General features: G+C 37.8%; 1 protein-coding gene and 1 pseudogene across 1 annotated transcript; both read right to left on the bottom strand.

Annotated features, from left to right (window-relative positions):
- Positions 1 to 440: 440 nt before the first annotated feature.
- LOC112829613 (olfactory receptor 4C11-like) lies at positions 441 to 1,313 on the bottom strand. Its single transcript, XM_073904902.1, has one exon. The coding sequence runs from the start codon at positions 1,311 to 1,313 to the stop codon at positions 441 to 443; it is 873 nt and encodes a 290-aa protein (XP_073761003.1).
- A 9,764-nt stretch (positions 1,314 to 11,077) lies between these two features.
- LOC112829750 (olfactory receptor 4C46-like) lies at positions 11,078 to 14,407 on the bottom strand (annotated as a pseudogene).
- Positions 14,408 to 20,434: the final 6,027 nt, after the last annotated feature.

The raw sequence follows: 20,434 nt of genomic DNA, 5'->3' as shown, positions 1-20,434 counted from the left end.
GAATGTTTTTCAAGATAAACTAATGATAAAATGAAAAGAATTTCTTGACACACAAATTTAGTACCTTTGCTCTGAATGTGGTCAAGAGAAAACAAGACACCTTATTTAAAATGTGCTATAGAGAATTACAAGTCATAGAGAACAGGCTAATCTTTATATGGGTGCTCACTTTTTGAAGTTGTGATTGTATAAATATCGTTCTCCTTATCAAACCTGAGTGTTGACTGAGATGTGAGTAGTATTTCATAATCAACAATGTCAGAATTGAGCTCTCAGGAAAAGTAAGAACCAGGCTGGCATTATGAGGCAAGCTATTGTTTGAGGACAGAAGTACAGAAAAAAATGAGGAAATCAGGTGTTAGAGTGTCTTGTGCAAGTCAGGTTATACACTATCATATTTGATATCTGTACAGATTAAGGAATCAGCCAAAGCCCTCAATTCATCTTTGGCTTTCTGAGGTAATTTTGATATGCCATAGCTTTCTCATGGCATTTTTCACTTCTGCATTCCTCAGTGTGTAGATGAGTGGCTTGAGTAAAGGGGTCCCAATAGTATAAAATACGGACACCATCTTGTCCATGGGGAAAGAGGTTGGGGTGTGTGTATATATGAATATACATGGACAAAAGAATAAGATTACTATGATGATATGAGAAGTACAAGTGGAGAGAGTTTTTTTCCTCCCTTCTGCACTGTGGTTTTGCAGGGAAAGCAAGATGACAATGTGCGAGATCATCAGAAACACAAAACTGCTTGTGCAAATGGTCCCGCCATTAGACACCCATTCTAAGTTGATCATATAGGTGTCCATGCAAGCAAGTTTCAGCAAGGGCTGCAAATCACAGCAGTATGCAAGAACAATCAAGATGGTGCAGTATGCAAGAACAATCAAGATGGTGCAGACCTGCCGTCTCATGATGGTTGGGTAACGTATGGACTTACAGATGGCCACATAGTGATCAGCGGCCATGAGGATGAACACAAAGACCTCCATGCAGCCAAAGAAATGTAGTGCAAAGACTTGAGTCATGCACTCATTATAAGTTATGATTCTTTTTGCAGAGAGTGCATCCACAGTTAATCTGGGGGCTGTGGATGTTGAAAAGCAGGAATCAGCAAGAGACAAATAAAATAGGAAAAAGTACATCGGGCTCCCAAATGTCCGGCTGAACTTGATGGTCACTATAATAAGTAAATTCCCTAACATCGTTCCCATATATAAAATGAAGATTACAAACACCATTTTCTTTTTCACAGGATCTTGTGTCAATCCTAACAGTATGAACTCAGTTATGCTGTTATTTTGCTGCATTATTTCAGGCATAGTGGAGAAAACACAGGTTAGAAATAACTAATCTGCAAAGAAAGAAATATTATGAAATGAATACTCCATTTTGAGATCAAATCCATATGCTTGATCATGGATATGCCACTTACCTGTGTGTAATCCCTTACCTTTCGTGTTTTTTTCTTCTGAATAAAGTGGAAATCATAATATTTACTCACAATCTATTCACCTGATTGCTTATGGAAACAATCAAATATATCAATAATTAAAGAGTACATGATTCTTCAGGGAAAAAAACATTAATTTAAGGGATTTGGATTGGGAAGGTATCTTTCTGAGCTGAATGTCTTTCTTTAGTTTACAGCAAGGACCCCTTAGGTAAGAATGTTGAAAAATGGATAAAACTCATGCATGATTAACATAATGCCCTTTCACACCACTTGAAACTGGTAGTTCAGTTATAAAGTATCTTCTGGTAAATATTCTGAACATTCAAGGAATGATGTACAAACTTTTGATAGTGTTCCCCTTAATGTAACCTGAGAGAGAGAGAGAAGGGAGAAACAATATTTTAGCAGTGAACTTTCCTTAATTAATCCAGTCCATCCTGAAATTTATTTTAATCTGTTAGTTTGACTGTTTATTTCCTGTTACTTTAACTCTACAATTTCTAGTTGTTTGTAGTTTTAAATTCAGCTTCTATCATAAAGCTTTGTACTTTTGAAATTATACTATGTTGTCCAAAGTTAAATCTTTGCTCTTTTTTATTACATTATGTTAGTCACAATACAGCACATCATTAGTTTTTGAGGTAGTGTTTTATGATACATTGTTTGCATGTAACACCCAGTGCTCCATGCAATACATGTCCTCCTTAATACCCATTCTTTGCCTCTTTCAGTATTTTAATGGGTCTTTCAGCATATTTTCTTAAGAAACAAGGAGAAACTCAGACTAAATAAATATAAATAGAGAACATTTGGCACAAAGCAAAATTTTTTTTCAAATTTCATGTTATTTTAAGCACCAGGGATTTAGAAAATGAACTAAGGAAGTTCCAAGTCATAGCTGAAACTTTTCAATAGAATTCCTGGAATCTATATTCTTGAGTGTCCCATACCCTAGCATCATTAAGAGAAAATAGAAAGAGGAAGGGAACTAATATTTATTTATGTATGCCAAACAGTGGAATAATGTTCTCTGTCCTCATCACATATATTTTTCAAATAGTAACACAATTAAAAGCATTGGTGACATCATTTAAGTATATTTACCTCAGGTATTCCAGACAAAAGCAAAAGTTTCTCAAATATAATTAGATTTCAAGGATCAATCTTTAAAAACTTAGTGCTTAGGGTACCTGGGTGGCTCAGGCACTTATGCATCCAACTCTGGATCAGGTCATGATCTCAGGGTTATGGGATTGAGCCCCATGTCAGGCTCTGGGTCTGGTGTGGAACCTGCTTAAGATTCTTTCTCTCCCTCTCCCACTGCCCCTTCCCCTGCTCACACACACACCCTCCCTCTCTCTAAATAAGTAAAATCTTAAAAAAAAGTGCAAATGAAAATGGGCCAAATAATTGATTTCAAAAAAACTCTTCTTATTAAAAATGTGAATAGATAAGCAATTTCATTCATATCTAAATACATTCAAATTTAAATTCCAACTCTATATCTTTTCACTTACCAGATTAATAAAGTGAACTTTTTGAAAAATGTGTTGTTTTTTTTTAAAAGATTTTATTTATTTGATAGAGAGAGACTACAAGCAGGGGGAACAGCTGGCAGAGGGAGAGGGAGAAGCAGATTCCCCGCTGAGCAGGGATTCCGATGCGGGGCTCAATCCCAGGACCCTGAGATCATGACCTGAGCCAAAGGCAGATGCTTAACCAACTGAGCCACCCAGGTGTCCCACTGACAAATATATCTTAACAAACACTACTGAAAATAATGTGGGAAACAATTGATCCCACACATTGGAAAAGATTTGAGCAACAAAATAAATGACACTGAGTTGAAATATAACCCATTGTGTAAAAAATCCACAAGTTCATAATGATATAAATCACTTAAATAAATAACTAATAAATAGGGGATAATAGATAAAGCTCCCATAAAAAAGAATTCATAACGATTTTGTAGGTACTCTGCCCTCAAAGGTTATAGGATAACACTCAATCTCTTATTTGTAGGCTGCACACAAGTGAGTTCCTTCTAAAAGACACATTGCAGAGTGGGGCAGGGGGGAGTAAATTTAAAGAGAAATATGGAAGACACTACCTCAAACAGGTGATCAAGGTTAACATCAATGGTGATGAGTCACATTGAAAATATGTACCCACTGGCCGGATGTGATGCAAATGGCACTTTGCCTCTGTGACCTTTCTCCCAATAACCCATAACCCCAGTCCAATCTTGAGTAAAATATCAGACAAACCCCAAATGAAGGTTTTTATATAAAATGTTTGTCTAGTTCTGCTCAAAACTGTCAAGTTCATCAGAAACAAGAAAAGTTCAGGGGTGCCTGCTTTGTTCAGTTGATTAAGCCTCTGACTCTTGTTCTGGCTCAAGTCATGATCTCAGGGTCCTGGGATAGAGCCCTTCATAGCGCTCCACACTAAGCTGGGAGTATATTTCTCTGCCTCTCTCTCCCTCTGTCCTCCTCCTGCTTGAGCTCTCTCTCTCAAATAAATAAATAAGTAAATAAAAAACCAACAACAAGAAAATTTAAGAGTATACTTACCATGACAGGCACTGAGTAAACTATATAATTTTTTTAAAGATTTTATTTATTTATTTATTTATTTATTTGAGAGAGAGGGAGAGAAAGAGCACAAGCAGGGGGAGCATAGGCATAGGGACAAGCAGGCTCCCTTCTAACCAGAAAGCTCCATGCAGGGCTCATCCCAGGACCCTGGGATCATGACATGAACTGAAGGCACATGCTTAACCTACTGAGCCAACCAAGTGTCCTTAGAATTGTTGAATCATTATTTTATCCACTTGAAACTAATCTAATGCTGTATGTTACTCATACTTGAAATAAATAAATAAAAGAACATTCAGAGAAACTGTCACTGTCTGGAGTTACTGAAGAACACATGACAACTGAATCTAATGTGGTATGCTGGATGACATTCTGGAGAAGAAAAACGGCATTAGTTAAAATCAAAGTAATCTGAAAAAAGTATGGATATTTGTTAAAAATAACATGTTCATGTGAAGTGAATTAGTTGTGACAAATGTACCATAATATGTAAGATGGTAACAAGGGAAAAACTGAGTGCAGAGCATATTGGAACTCTATATCATTTCCACAATTTCCCTATAAATATAAACCTTTATAAAATACAAAGTTTATTAAAAAGAAACAGCTTATTTCATTTAATGTGTCATCAAAGTTTATCTGTCTTGTAGCATGGGTCAGAAATATATTCCACTGTAGGTATACCACAAAATCTGCACAGTCTATGTCCCATTTTGAGTCTAAAGACCAGAAACTGCTATAAACTGATAAGAGCCAATGTCCCTGTTCAGGTCCATAGGCAGGAGGCTAGTGCAGAATCAGGAAAGAGTTAATGTGTCAGTGTGCAAGCCATCAGAAAGGAAAAGCTAATGTTTGAAGGCACTCAGGCAGGAGATTTCCCTCTTACTCAGGGGAGATTAGCCTTTTGTAATTTGCAGGCCTTCCTTTGGTTGGATGAGGACCCTACTTTAGTGAAAACAATCTTCTTTATTCAGTCTATCAATTCAAAAATTAATATCACCCCCAAAAATCTCATAGTCACAACCTAAAACAATAGTCAAAAAGATATCTGAGCACCCTGTGGTCTAGGCAAGTTAACCCATAAAATTAGTCAGTACAAGTTCATTGCTTAACTACCTAGCACCTAAACACATCTCCTCAAACCATAAAGTCCAAGTAAAGAAAACATGGGGAGTGTGGGTGGCTCAGTCAGTTAAGCGTCTGCCTTTGGCTCAGGTCATAATCCCAGAGTCCTGGGATTAAGCCAAGCTTTGGGCTCTCTGCTCAGCAGGGAGCTGGCATCTCCCTCTCCCTCTGCCTGCCTCTCTGCCTACTTATGCTCTCTGTCCCTCTGTACAGAGGTTCCTCATTATGTGGGGAGAGCGATGTGTTTCATGACCCCATTAATGCCTGAAATTATGGAGGGTACTGAACCCTATATATACTATATTTTTTTCTATACATATATACCTGTGATAAAAGTTAATTTATAAATTAGGCACAGTAAGAAATTAATAACAATAATAATAAAATAGAAAAATTATAACAATAAACTGTAACAAAAGTTATCTGAATATATTCCCTCTCTTTCTTTCAAAATGCCTGAGTGTACTGTACTCACCCTTCTTCCTGTCATGATATGAGATGGTATGATGTGAATGACATGGCATTTTGATGTAGCAATAGGATACTGCTGACCTTGTGATAATATGTCAGAAGGAAGATCATCTGCTTCTGAACCTCAGGTAACTGAAACCTTGGAAAGCAAAACTGTAGATAACAGGTGACTTTTCTATTTCATAAAGGAGTGCTACTTTGCACACTCACCTGTATGGTTCTATGAATCAGAAAACACGCACTTCATGATAAGCAGTTCTGGTTTCATAGAAACTTGATGGCCCATGGTTAAGTGTTTAGTCTCTGCTAAGGCCCAGTTGCAGGCCAAGAGCCATTTCTAAAAACAGAGAGTAATTATCTGTAGAGGATGGCAGGACTTTGCTCCAAAATCCCGAGGGCCTGCACTGCAATTCATATATAGAGGCCAGCCAAAGACTCCAACGGCATCCTTTTATTTTTTTTAATTTTATTTTTTTATGTTGTGTTAGTCACCATACATCATTAGTTTTTGATGTAGTGATCCATGATTCATTGTTTGTGCATAACACCCAGTTCTTCATGAATCCTTTACTTCCATTGACGCATGAAGCACATTAGGACTTGCTGAATCCCAACACTCATGTGGAATAGAAGCTTGCACTACAGCCTGGACCTGTAGCAGAACCTTTTCTTTTTTCTGAGCTCAATGCAAACTAGCAACTTTTGAGTCACTTGATAAATAGGCCAGAGTAAAATACCCAAATGAAGAACACATTGGTTTCCCAATCCAAAGGGGCCTAATGAGTATTGTGCATCTTTTTGGTGTTGGAGGGGATGGAGGGACCAAGATGCCTTTCACCTTAAAAGGGATATCTTTTGCTTATTTATTTATTATTATTTTTACATTTTATTTATTTTATTATTATTATTGATTGACATATAATGTATTATTTGTTTCAGGGGTACAGGTCTGAGATTCATCAGTCTTACACAATTCACAGCGCTCACCATAGCGCATACCCTCCCCAATGTCTATCACCCAGCCACCCCAACCTCCCACCCCCCACCACTCCAGCAACCCTCAGTTTGTTCCCTGAGATTAAGAGTCTCTTACAGTTTGTCTCCCTCTCTGGTTTCGTCTTGTTCAATTTTCCCTTCCCTTCCCCTATGATCCTCTGTCTTGTTTTATTTAAGTTCAAGTTAGTTCACATATAGTGTATTATTAATTTTGTGGTAGAATTTAGTGATTCATCAGTCTCATATAACACCCAGTGCTCATTACATCAAGTGTCCTCCTTAATGTCCATCCTCCAATTACCTCATCACCCTACCTACCTCCCTTTCAGCAACCCTCAGTTTGTTTTCTATAGTTAGGTGTGTCTTATGGTTTGTCTTCTTCTCTGTCTTTATTCTATTGTATTTTTCCTTCAAAAGCGTTATCTTGATATGCTCTATACTCTGGGCCACTGGAAAATTCACTTAGTTTCAGTCCCTTGAATTTTGATTGTATTTATTTTCCATCCTCTGACCCAGAAGTGTCTTCCTAATAAATCTAGAGTAGTTAAGTCTTGATCACTAGATCCATTCAGCATAATGTCATCAATATGACAGACCAGTATGGATATCTTGTAGAATGAAAGACAATAGAGTTCCCTATGAAATAAAATATGACATAGTCCTGGAGAGTTGACAGAACCCTGAGGTAGGGCAGGGAAGGCATATTGTTGGCCTTATAAGCTGAAATCAAACTGCTTCTGATGGTCCTTACTGACAGGGTGATAAGAGGCAGTTGCCAAATCAGGTGCTGCATACCAGGTATCAGAGAATCTGTTAATTTGTTCAAGCAAGGAAACCACATCTGGTACAGCAGGTATAATTTAGTGGAGTCTCCACCTGGTTAAGCTTATAAGTGTCTACTCTCATTCTCCAAGATCCATCTAACTCCTGCATAGGCCAAATAAGTGAGGTAAATGTGTATGTTGTAGGAATCACCACCTCTGTATCTTTCAAGTCCTTGATGGTGGCACTAATCTCTATGATTCCTCCAAAAGTGGTATCACTTTTGGTTTACTCTTACCTAAGTAGAGGCAGTTCTAGAGGCTTCCACTTGGCTTTTCACCATAATAGCCCTCAGTCCACATGCCAGGGAACCAATGTGGGGATTCTGCTAGTTGCAAATTATGTCTATTCAAATTATGCATTCTGGAACTGGGGATGTAACCATAGGATGAGTTCAGTGACCTATTGGTCCCAGTGCAAAGTAGGCTTGACCTAAAACTCCAGTGACAACCTATCCTCTGTAAACTGATGCTCTGCCTGGTGAATCACACTGTTGTTGAGGGTTTTCTGGAATCAAATTTCAGGTCAAAGCCAGCATCCAGGATTTCCTGAAATGTCTGCTTATTTTCTTTTCTCCAACATACACTTTGACTGATAAAAGGCCATAGCCCTCTTTTGGGGAAGGCTGAGGGGAAGATTATTATAAGATTTTTTTTAGCAATGTCCCAGAGTCCTTCCTCAGGAGGATCCAATCTCCCCTTTATTCAAGGAATTTTTACTCTATAAACTGGTTTGAGTCTGGGAATTGATTGTGAGGTCATGAATCTCTGCTGTTATGATTAAGTTAGACTTCTGTTTACTTAACCTAGACCTTTTTTACTACCCAGATCAAGTAAGACTTGAATAGAGAGGCTTCCTCTCTATTTGACTTCTAGGAACAATGTTATAAACTAGCCAACAATCTGATTATGCTTGTATTGATTATTCTGATTGCTGTTTTGAATCTTCTTTCCTTTATGGGAAGTATGCTCACCTTGCCTTTAAGGTTGTTGAGTGCTACCACTTGGCCACTATTATCTAGGATCAAATACCTCCCATTGTATTAGGATTTCCCAGTTTACTGACACTAAAGGTCTTGTTTATAGAAAATAGTGATCACAGAGGTTTTCAAGGATGCTGGGACTAGCCTGACAAATTTATTTCTCAGGGTCATATGAGAGGTATGTCTTCCGGATTCTCCCAGGGGGGTTAAGTAAATCTTAAATGACAAATCCATTCTAACATTCCAATCTCTCCGTACCTTTAAATCACTCCCTTTCCATTAAACCAAGGAGGTTTTGCGATTCTAATTAGCCTAATGTGGTCCACCTTTTCATTCATGCTTTAGCGACCGAACAGAAGAACTTAGTTTTCCTCAGTTCCAGCTACAATATTAAATGAAGAATCTCTTCTTAGTGACCCATATCAAGAAATTTGACTTTATTGAATTTTATGTTTCTTCAATGATTACTCTATATCTAACTTTATAAATTAGAAAACTCACATAATTATTCTGGAGTGTAGTGTGTTTCTCATGGATCACATTCAGTACCTCACCTTTAGGGGTCTTCTGGGAATCATGTCTAGTTATAGGTCTAAGAGCAAAGAGGGTGGTGGGGGTGGGTCCTGAGGAGAATGAGCCCTTTGTGTAGGGCAACTTCCTGGGGTGGGGGCCATCACAGTTTCCATAGGAAATGCAGAGTTAATACTTCAGGCTAAGAGGGAGAAGCCACATCAACTGCCAAAATGTCTCATCTTCTCTGTTCCCTCATCCTTACATTAATCTAAGGAAGAATCTGGTTTTCATCAATGACTCCTTTCTTAAATCATCATCCCATGTCAAGTTCTTCTGTTTATACTTTTAAGCATTTCTTAATCTCTTCTATGTCTCTGTGTTAAATTGGATTCTCTAGATGTAAATTCTGAGATGAGGATTTTACTGAAAATGATTTGTAAGGACAAGGGTGGAGGGAAGCTGACTACAGTACAGGAAGAAGGTTGTGGTCCCAACTGGGGATTAGCATCAGCTTAGAACGAAGGGAACTCTGGGGTATCCATTGTAATACAGGACTGCTTCCACCTTGAGTCAAAGGATCAGCCTGTTGTTTATTGGTTTCTGCTGGGTCTGGGATGGTGGCCATAGCTTATAATTTTGTTCTGGAACAAATGTACTGAGAAGATGGGGCACTGAGCTCTGAGCTGTTAATAGCCCAGAGACACAGCAGCTGGGGCATTGGAGGATTGAAGGGATGTGGAACTGGACACAGCAGTGCCCATCATGTTCTGCATCCTCACTGGCAACACCAGACTTCAGGCCTCCATCCTTTAACACCCAAGTCATTTCAGTAGCATCCTGCTGCCACTCTTGTTCCCTTTGTTACATTTCCCACAGTGATAACCCATATAGTTACAATGTCAAACTCAAATTAAACTTGATCCCTCACTTGTTCAAAAGGTCTTTCAATGTTTGCCTCATGGTGTTTAGCAGTAAGCTTTAACAGGATTATGAGACTCTTCTTCATCTTCTCTGCTCCTGTCTCTTCAGGTTCATATCCTGCTATTTATCCTTTATAAACTCATTGTTTGGCACACTGCCTGGCACATGGTCAGAGTTCATTAAATAATTGTTGATTAAATAGATTAATTAACAACCATAGCCACACTGAATTCATAGGGTTTTCTGCATACTGATTTTCACCCCCTGGCCTTTGTTATATATTCTCTCTTGTAGGAATCCTCCTACTCAACTGATGTGAACATAGTCACTCTGCTTACTCCATTTTAAGTTTCAGGTTCCATGTTGTTTATCTTTTCATCTTGGAAGCTTTCCCGACCCGTGTTTCTTTGGTGTGTATCCCTCAAACATGCTTTCATAGCACGCTGTGTTGCCACTACCTTACCATTTATAACGCTGTGCTGTCATTTTCTGCTCCCCTTGGGGTATCTCTCAGTGGATCTGAAGCTCTGTGAAGGCAAGGCCCAGGTTCCTCTCTATTCACCTTTGAAGCCCCAGCAGCATATTCTTTGGGCTCAAAAAATTTCTGTTGATTAATGAGTGAATGTTGGAAGGAATAAATGGAACATATTTATCCTGAAGTGTTTTGTGTGTAGATAGAGACACATATTTTTTTAAATACCTTTTCATAATGAAATGTTACCAAAAAGTAAACTAATTAACAGAGAAAAAGAACATGAAGACCTCACATTAATATGTTGAAATCTTGCTGAGAGCAGGTAGAGTATCAAGGTAAACTATTTGCTCCTTCATTGAGAATCTCAGTTTCAATTTCTGTTTCATTACACAATTTAAGCAGAAGTTAAGGTAAATTGTGTTTTTTCAAAGAGACCTAGCTAGAATTCTCAGTCCCGATCAAGTAAATATGGGAAAAATATTCCCTACAATCCAGTTTTTTTTGTTCTACATTTTATTGACTTTATTCACCTTCTTTTATACTTTTATTTTTTATTTTCCCTTCTCTTGCATTCATTTCTGTTCCTTTCAATGAAAAATCTATGATACATAGTTGTCACTTTTTTTCATTTCATAGGTGTTCCTTGTAGAGATCATTCAAAATGTCCTTTTGACCTTTGCTTGAGTTGAATCAATAGGGAGGTCCAAGCACATTTTTTAGTCACCTAAAATAGCTTTCATACTACATAATTTCCTGATAGCATTTTTCATCTGGTCATTTCTCAAGGTATATATTAAATGATTTAACATGGGCATTATTATAGTATAGAATAATGCAACTGCTTTATCAACAGATAAAGTAGCTGCTGGTCTCATACACACAAATATGCAGGGAACAAAGAATAGGACGACCACTGTGATGCGGGAGACACAGGTGGAGAGGGCTTTGCGCCTCGCCTCCAAGTTGTAGTTCCTTAGTGAGCATAGAATGACCACCAGGAGACCATCAAGAGGAGGAAGTTTGACAGATGAAACCACTGTTGGCAGCAATGAAGAGCTTGAGTGTGAGTATCAGTGCAGGCAAGATTGAGCAAATGGTTCAGATCACACATAAAGTGACCTATGATGTTAGGGCCACAGAAGGGTAATTGGATGATGAAGAGGATCTGTATGGTGGCATGAAGAAAGCCTCCCACCCACACCACTCCCATTAACAGGCCACACACCTGCCGATTCATGATGGTCGTGTAGTGCAGTGGCTTGCAGATGGCCACATAGTGGTCATAGGCCATCACAGTGAGCAGGATGACATTAGCACCTCCAAAAAAATGTTCTCCAAATATTTGGGTAATACAGGCGTATTGAATGGGATGGTCTTCTTTTCACGGAGTGAGTCTAAGGTCAGTGTAGGGGTATTGACAGAAGGATACCAGGCATCAATGAAGGAGAGATTGGAAAAAGTACATGGGGACCCTGATATGGGCTGGCAGTGATAGTGACCACAGTGAGCACATTCCCTACCACAGAGATGATGCAGATGACCAGAAACACAACAAATATTGATATTCTGCATCTTTGGATCTCTGTAAGCCCCAGTAGAAAAACTCTGTCATGTTGTTCCTATTCCCTATTATTTCATATTATGATTAATTACATTACTTGAAAAAAAAATCCCTGTTGATTAATGTAACCTTGAATTTATTAAGTTTTTAATCTAGAAAAAAATGAATGTCTAGATTCTACTAAGTTGTGGATTTTCACGAGGTTTTTTGAGATAGAAAGCAAGTTCTGAGTCTTGAAGATCGTCTGTGCACACTTCATTGTCAGAGATGACTAAGAGCCTATCTTGAAGGAGTGGCAGATATAATAAAAGGCTTCAGGAGCTAGTATAAAAGAACTGATAATACATGTTATCAAATCTAATAACATTATAATGTCTGATAAATATATTTTTAATGATTGATTGCTGTGTGCTTGCTGTATCAGTAACCTGTGTGGTTATTATTTCATCTGTTTTGCAAATGAAGAAACAATTGCGTAGACTGATGTTAATAGTGATAATAATGATAATATCAACTAAAACTTAGTAGACACTTGTTTGTGCTCTGTTTTTGCAAAAATGTGGTTGTTTAATCCTCACTATGAACCTGTGAGATTATTACCACTATTATTTTATACTTCTTTTACACAGTAGGTGATACAAACATAGAGAAATTAAGGATCCTGTTGAAGATCAAGAAGATAATAAAGGGTAGAGCCATGATTAGATCAAATTATACTTGTTAACTTTTTTCCACCACATTTTTAAAACTTTCCCTACATTGTTATGTTATAATAAACAATGTTGAACTAGTAATCTCCTTTTGACATGACATAATAATTATAATGACTTTAATTCTTCAGAGGCAAGTGTACATGAAGCAATTTCATCAACAGACACATAGACATTGGAATCTGTAAATATTAATAAAAATGTGGTGGTCTTTTCATTGAAGAGCACTTTTACCTTGGCCTCTTATGGAGCCCCATTTCCTCCCTTCTCAGTCCCCTTACAAGCACAGGTCCCCAGATTTTTCTGCACAGTGTTGAAAATGATTACCACAGTGGTTAACTGTCCTGTATTGGTTTGAAAACCAGAGAGACTAGATTGGAATCTTGCCTTTTGCACTTTCAACTTTCTTTTTCCAGGGTATATTTCTTGGCAACTTACATGTTTCCTCTTCTATAAAGTGAGAATTTTTATATCCGTATCCCAGGTGTTATGAGAATTGATTGAGGGAACATATATGAACATACCCACTACATTACTGTGGGCACACAAAGAACCTTTACTAATTTTTGTTACTGTATATGCACCAAGGAGATAAGAAGAACTGGTATTTTGAGTGAGATACAGGAAAAAACATTAAACCATAAAATAAGGTAAGGAAGAGTAATCTCCCCAATTTTAATTTTCAAAAAGCCACAGAGACTCACATTATCCATCACAGTTAACCTCAGGAAGAAATGTGCCTGGTCATGCTTGGATTAAATGACTGATGATTTATGTCATTTATTACTCATATTTATGTCTCTTCTGTGTGTGGAGTGTATTTACATTTGATTTTCATGCTCATGATTAGTCTTCAATGTTAATGGTTTCTCATGGCAAAAGAAAGTGGATGGTGTCAGAGAGCTGGGTCCTGCAGATCGTGTAATCATTATGAGCCTCAAATTTTTCATTTGCCAAATTAGGTTAAAGACATTTACCAACTATCTTTTGAAGAACTGCTGTGAGGATAAAATATTACTGTATTTGACAAGTGTTGAAAAATAATGATTACTACATATAGAAAGTACCAATCTTTAAGATGCTTCATCGCTACTGAAAAACTTACGTTATAATCTTAGATGACGTAAATGATGTTTAGGGCTTATGAGATATAATTCCATCTTCAAACTGACCTCTTCTTGTATAGGAAACTTCTGATATGAAATATATGACACACTCAAGACATTATTTCGGTAATTCAATAACCAATGAACAGTTCTTGAGGAAGTGTTTCTATTAATCTGAAACTTCCCTTCTAGCCTAAAGCCTCAAAATATTTCATAGAAAATCTGAGATATGAATTTAGAATGAATTCTTTTGAAACACTACAGAGAAATGATCTACAGATGTCTCTGGTCCCATAGGCAAGAGGCAAGAAATGTGGAGGAAACACTTTCAAATGGGTCATTCCTACCATAATGAATGTTGCTCTGGAAATGTAAACTCCCCCACAACATTCTCATCTGGTACTACATGGATATTTAAAGAGGTTTCCAAAAATATTCAAGGACCTTGGCCTATAGCTGCTTTCTTTCTCTGAAATTATCTCCTTTGATGGAAAGGTTTTGACTTAGAAGCAAGTATGCTGAAGACACATGTTTGAGAAACATCCAAATTTGAATAGGGAATTGCATTCCCTGTACTTGTAACCCACACATGCAAGAATCCTCTTTCTCTTTTGAACTTTCTCTTTTTGAACTTTTTGAACTTTCTCTTTTAATCTCTACATGTGGCATTGTGAATCTGTGGGGAGATATCAGAAGATAAACAGAAAGGTGAGGGGGCATCCATAAGCCGGCTTCTGGAAAGTGATATAGCACCAGAGCGGAAAATCAAAACCCTTAGAAATCTGCTATAGTGAGAGTCATCCCTCTCTGAAAGGGGCTCTGGAAATGAAAAGGCAGAATTCTAGGTAGGGCATTGTATTCTCAGGATATGAGGAACCACAGAGCTTAAGGGGTTGCTTGAACTTATAGAGAGTGAGGAGTGGAGCCAGAAAGCAGGTTATGGTCAGTGGGCCCAGGAAAGGACTCTCAGCTCGGATTGCCATAAACCACATGCTGGACCTGCTGGTAACTGCTTTTTTCCTGAGCAACCTGAAAAAATATGGAACCTGGGCCCAACCAAGCAAAAGCTCAAAGGGCGGTAGTGGCCCAGAAAGGACATTAGAGCAGCACCTTGACATGATCCAGGAGTTTTGGGTGTGTGTGTGAGCCTGTCACCACTTGTGGTTTTAGAATCACAAATGGCAGTGGCACTTCTGGACCCTGGAACTACCTCTGAGAGGGTTGCACTGGGCACGCACCCCGGGTTGCTGTGGTTTTTGGTGGCACATACAGAAGTGGAGACTATTTGTTCTGGAGGGTTTATTAAAGAGAGCAGGTTGTGATTTTTCTCTGGGCCAGAGGTTAAAGTGCAGCCATTTTTGCTCTGATCCTTGGAAGAGGTTCAGAAAGTCTCCAGGGAACAAAAGCTACATTGAGGACCAGTTTCCACTGAGCCCACCCTCCTGACAGGGGATGGGGCAACTCCACACAGTCAGGGTTACCAGAGAAGTAGCACAGCAGGCCTCTCCCCTGGAAAACAGGCTGGAAGAACAGGTGGACAACAACCCTATGGATCCCATAAGACTGTAAAATCCCAATGACAGGGGACAATATTATATTGTGCTCCAGGTGTTTCCTCATGACTTGTTTATTTTTCAGATAAAATTCTCCTTTTCTTTTTTTCCTTTTCTTATGCCTTTTCTGTTTTTTTTTCTTTTTACCTTTTCCTCATTTCAACTAGATGTTTATTATATCAACTTATATTTCATATATAAGTGCCTATTTCATAGTGCCTATTTCATAGGCACTTCTTAACTTGTATTTTTTCATACCTGTGTTTTTTATAGATACTTGCTTCATTGTAGTCCTTTTTTTCTACTCTATTCAATTTTACTTTTTTTTAAGTTTTAAGTAAAATTTAAGTTATAAGTAAAACATATATAAGTTTTAAGTACTTATATATATATATTTTACTTTCCTTGTAATTTGAGATGTAGTGTCCTCAAACACACAGACCAAAATAACCCAGGAACAACTGGAACACCCTGCGTTGTCCACACTGAGAGATTATAGTCCCTCTTCCCCTCCCCCCTTTTTTCTTTTTTCTTTTCTTTTTTTAAATTTTATTCTCGTGTTTCAATTTAGCTCTGTTTTTCAGTGGTAGCTTCTGACCACTCAGGATTTCACTGGAATCCATCTTGCTTGGGTTGTGTTTGATATTTTGGATTCTGCTCATTCATTAAACTATCCCTCAACAGAATGACTAGAAGAAAGAGGCTAAACAAAGAAAAGAACGAGAGACAATGTCCTCTGCCACGGAACTAATGGATATGGATATAAGCAAAATGTGAGAGATAGAATTCAGGATAGCAATCATAAAGTCAATAGCTAGGCTTGAGAAAAAGCATTAGTGACAATATAGAATCACTAAGGGCAGAAATGAGATCTAATCAGGCTGAACTAAAAAATACTATGAATGAATTGTAGTCTAACCTGGATACTCTAACAGCCAGGTAAAAGAGGCAGAAGAGCGAATCTGTGATCTAGAAGATAAGCTGATAGAAAGGAAGGAAGCTGAGGAAAATAGGGATAAGCAGCTAGTAGCCCATAAAAATAGACTTAGATAAATGATTCCATGAAAGTTCCAAAGTCAGAATTATTGGGATCCCCGAGGGGGTGGAGAGAGAAAGAGAGAGGACTTGAAGGTATATTTGAGCAAATCATAGATGAGAACTTCCCTAATCTGGGGAAGGAAACAAGCATTCGAGTCCAAGAGGGAGAGACGACCCCTCCTAAAAATCAATAAAAATATATCAATGTCCTGACATATAATAGTGAAGCTTGCAAATTTTACAGCCAAAGAAACTCTCCTGAGAGTAGCTAGGGAGAGGAGGTTCTTTACATATGGAGCAAGGAACATCAGAATAACATCAGACCTAGCCACAGAAACCTGGCAAACCTGAAAGGGCTGGCAAAACATATGCAGGGTACTAAATGAGAACAATATGCAGCCAAGAATACTTTATCCAACAAGGCTGTCATTCAGAATAGACGGAGACAAAGAGCTTCCAGGACAGGCAGAAACTGAAAGAATATGTGACAACCAAGCCAGCCCTGCAAGAAATATTAATGGGAGAGTCTATAAAAGAAGAAAGATCCCCCAACAGTAATATAGACTAGAAAGAAACAGAGAAAATCTAAAGAAACAGGGACTTGCAGGCAATTCAATGGCACTAAATTCATCTTTCAATAATTACTCTGACTGTAAATGGGCTGAATCCTCCCATGAAAAGACATAGGGTTTCAGATTGGATAAAAAAGCAGGACCCATCCATATGCTGTTTAAGACTCAAGAGACTCATTTTGAACCTAAAGACACCTTCAGATTGAAAGTGACAGGATGGAGAACCATTTGTCATGCCAAAGGACCTCAAAAGACCCTGAGAAGCAAGCTGAGGGTTTTAGAGGGGAGGAGGGTGGGGGAATGGGTTAGCCCTGTTTTGGGTATTAAGGAGGGCATGTACTGCATGGAGCACTGGGTGTTATATGAGAACAATGAATCATGGATCACTACATCAAAAACTAATGATGTATTGTGTGGTGACTAACGTAACATAATAAAATAAAATTAAATTTAAAAAAAAGCTGGGGTAGCAATTCTCATGTCAGACAAATTCGATTTTAACCCAAAGACTGTAGTAAGAGATGTAGAGGGACACTATATCATACTTAAAGGGTCTATCCAACAAGAAAATGTAAAAATTGTAAATATCTATGCACCCAACATGGGAGCAGTCAACTACATAAGCCAGCTGTTAACCAAAATAGAGAATCATATTGATACCAATACATTAATAGTAGGAGATCTCAACACCCCACCCCACTCACAACAATGGACAGATCATCTAAGCAGAAGATCAACAAAGAAACAAGAGCTTTGAAGGACACCTTGAACCAGAGGGACTTCGTAGATATATATAGAACATTCCATCTTAAAACAACAGAACACTCAATCTTCTCAAGTGCACATGGAACTTTCTCCAGAATAGACCACATACTGGGTCACAAATCAGGTCTCAACAGTTACCGACAGTTGGAGATGATTCCCTGCATATTTTTAGACCACAGTGCTTTGAAATGGGAACTCAACCACAAGAAGAAATTTGAAAGGAACTCAAACACTTGGAAGTAAAGAGCATCTTGGTAAAGAATGATTGGGTTTACCGGGAAATTAAAGAACTTAAACAATTCATGGAAAATAATGAGAATGAAAACACATCAGTCCAAAAACAATGCGCTACTGCAAAGGTGGTCCTAAGAGGGAAAAACATAGCCATCCAAGTCTCTCTCAAAAAATTACAAAAATCCCAAGTGCACAAGCTAACCTTACACCTAAAAACCTGGAGAAAGAACAGCAAATAAAACCTAAACCAATCAGGAGAAGAGAAATAATAATGATTAAAGCAGAGATCAATGAAATAAAAACCAGAAAAACAGTAAAACAGATCAACAAAACTAGAAGCTGGTTCTCTGAAAGAATTAATAAGATCGATAAAATTCTGACCAGACTTTTCCAAAAGAAAAGGGAAAGGACCCAAATTAAAAAAATCATGAATGAAAGGAGAGAGATCACTACTAATACCAAGGAAATAGAAACAATTATTATAAATTATAACCAGCAACTATATGCCAACAAATTAAGCAACCTGGAAGAAATGGATGCCTTCCAAGAAACTTATAAACTACCAAGACTGAAACAGGAAGAAATAGAAAATCTGAATAGAGAAATAACCAGTAATGAAATTGAATCAGTAATCAAAAACCTCCCCCCAAAAAATAAAATTCCAGAGCCAGATGACTTCTCTGGGGAATTCTACCAAACTTTTAAAGAAGAAATAATACCTATTCTACAGAAGCTGTTTCAAAAAAAAAAAAAAAAAAGAAAAGAAAAGAAATGCAAGGAAAACTTCCAAACTCATTCTACGAGGCCAGCATAACCCTGATCCCGAAACCAGACAAAGACCTCATCAAAAGGGAGAATTACAGACCAATATCCTTGATGAACATGGATGCCAAAATACTCAACAAGGATCCAACAGTACATTAATAGGATTATTCACCATAACCAGGTGGGATTTATTCCTGGGATGCAAGGGTGGTTCAACATTCAGAAATCAATCAAGATGATAGACACATTAATAAAAGAAGAGACAAGAACCATATGATCTTAATTGTTGCAGCAAAAGCATTTGACAAAATACAACATACTTTTTTGATTAAAACTCTTCAGAGTGTAGGGATAGAGGGAACATACCTCAATATCATAAAAACCACCTATGAAAAGCCCATGGTGAATATCATTTTCAATGGGGAAAAGCCAAGACGTTTTCCCTTAAGGTCAGGAACACGACAGGGATGCCCAATCTCATCACTATTGTTCAACATAGTGCTAGAAGTCCTAGCCTCAGCAATCAGACAACAACAACAACAACAAAAAATTAAAAGGCATCCAAATTGGCAAAGAAGAAGTAGAACTCTCTCTCTTCACAGATGACATGATAATTTATGTGGAAAACCCAAAAGACTCCACTCCTAAATTACTAGAACTCATACGGCAATTAAGTGATGTGGTAGGATACAAAATCAATGCACAGACATCAGTTGCTTTTCTATACACTAACAATGTAACTGTAGAAAGAGAAATTAAGGAATCGATTCCATTTACAATAGCACCAAAAACTATAAGATACCTAGGGATAAACCTAACCAAAGAGGTAAAGGATCTATACTCTAGAAACTTTAGAACACTTATGAAAAAAACTGAGGAAGACACAAATATGGAAAACATTTAATGCTCATGGATTGGAAGAATAAATATTGTTAAAATGACTTTGCTGCCCAGATCAATTTGCACTTTCAATGCCATTCCTATTAAAATACCATTGGCATTTTTAAGAAGCTGGAACAAACAATCCTAAAATTTGTATGGAAACAGAGAAGATCCGGAATCGCCAAGGGCATGTTGAAAAAGAAAAACAAAGCTGGGGGCATCACTTTGCCTGATTTCAGGCTATATTACAAATCTGTGATCACCGAGACAGCATGGTACTGGCACAAAAAGAGAACATAGACCAATGGAACAGAATAGAGAGCCCAGATATGGACCCTCAACCCTATGGTCAACTACTCTTTGACAAATCAGGAAAAAAATATCCAATGGAAAAAAAGACAGTCTCTTCAATAAATGGTGCTGGGAAAATTGGACAGCTACATACAGAAGAATGAAACTGGACCATTCTCTTACACCATACACAAAGATAGACTCAAAAATGGATGAAAGACCTCAATGTGAGACAGGAATCCATCAAAATCCTAGAGGAGAACATAGGCAGTAATCTCTTCAACGTCAGCCACAGAAAGTTCTTTCAAAACACATCTCCAAGGGCAAGGGAAATAAAAGCAAAAATAAACTTTTGAGACTTCATCAAGATAAAAAGCTTCTGCACAGCAAAGTAAACAGTTAACAAAACAAAAAGACAACCCATGGAATGGGAGAAGATATTTGCAAATGATGTTACAACTGGTATCCAAGATCTATAAAGAACTTCTCAAACTCAACACCCAAAAACAAATAATCAAGTCAAGAAATGGGCAGAAGACATGAACAGACACTTCTCCAAAGAAGACATATAAATGGCTAACAGACACATGAAAAAA

Source organism: Callorhinus ursinus, unplaced genomic scaffold (genome assembly GCF_003265705.2).
Source record: "Callorhinus ursinus isolate GAN/ISIS: 27379988/994484 unplaced genomic scaffold, GSC_fseal_2.0 scaffold21, whole genome shotgun sequence".
NCBI lineage: Eukaryota > Metazoa > Chordata > Mammalia > Carnivora > Otariidae > Callorhinus > Callorhinus ursinus.
This window is presented reverse-complemented; position numbering and strand designations above follow the sequence as displayed.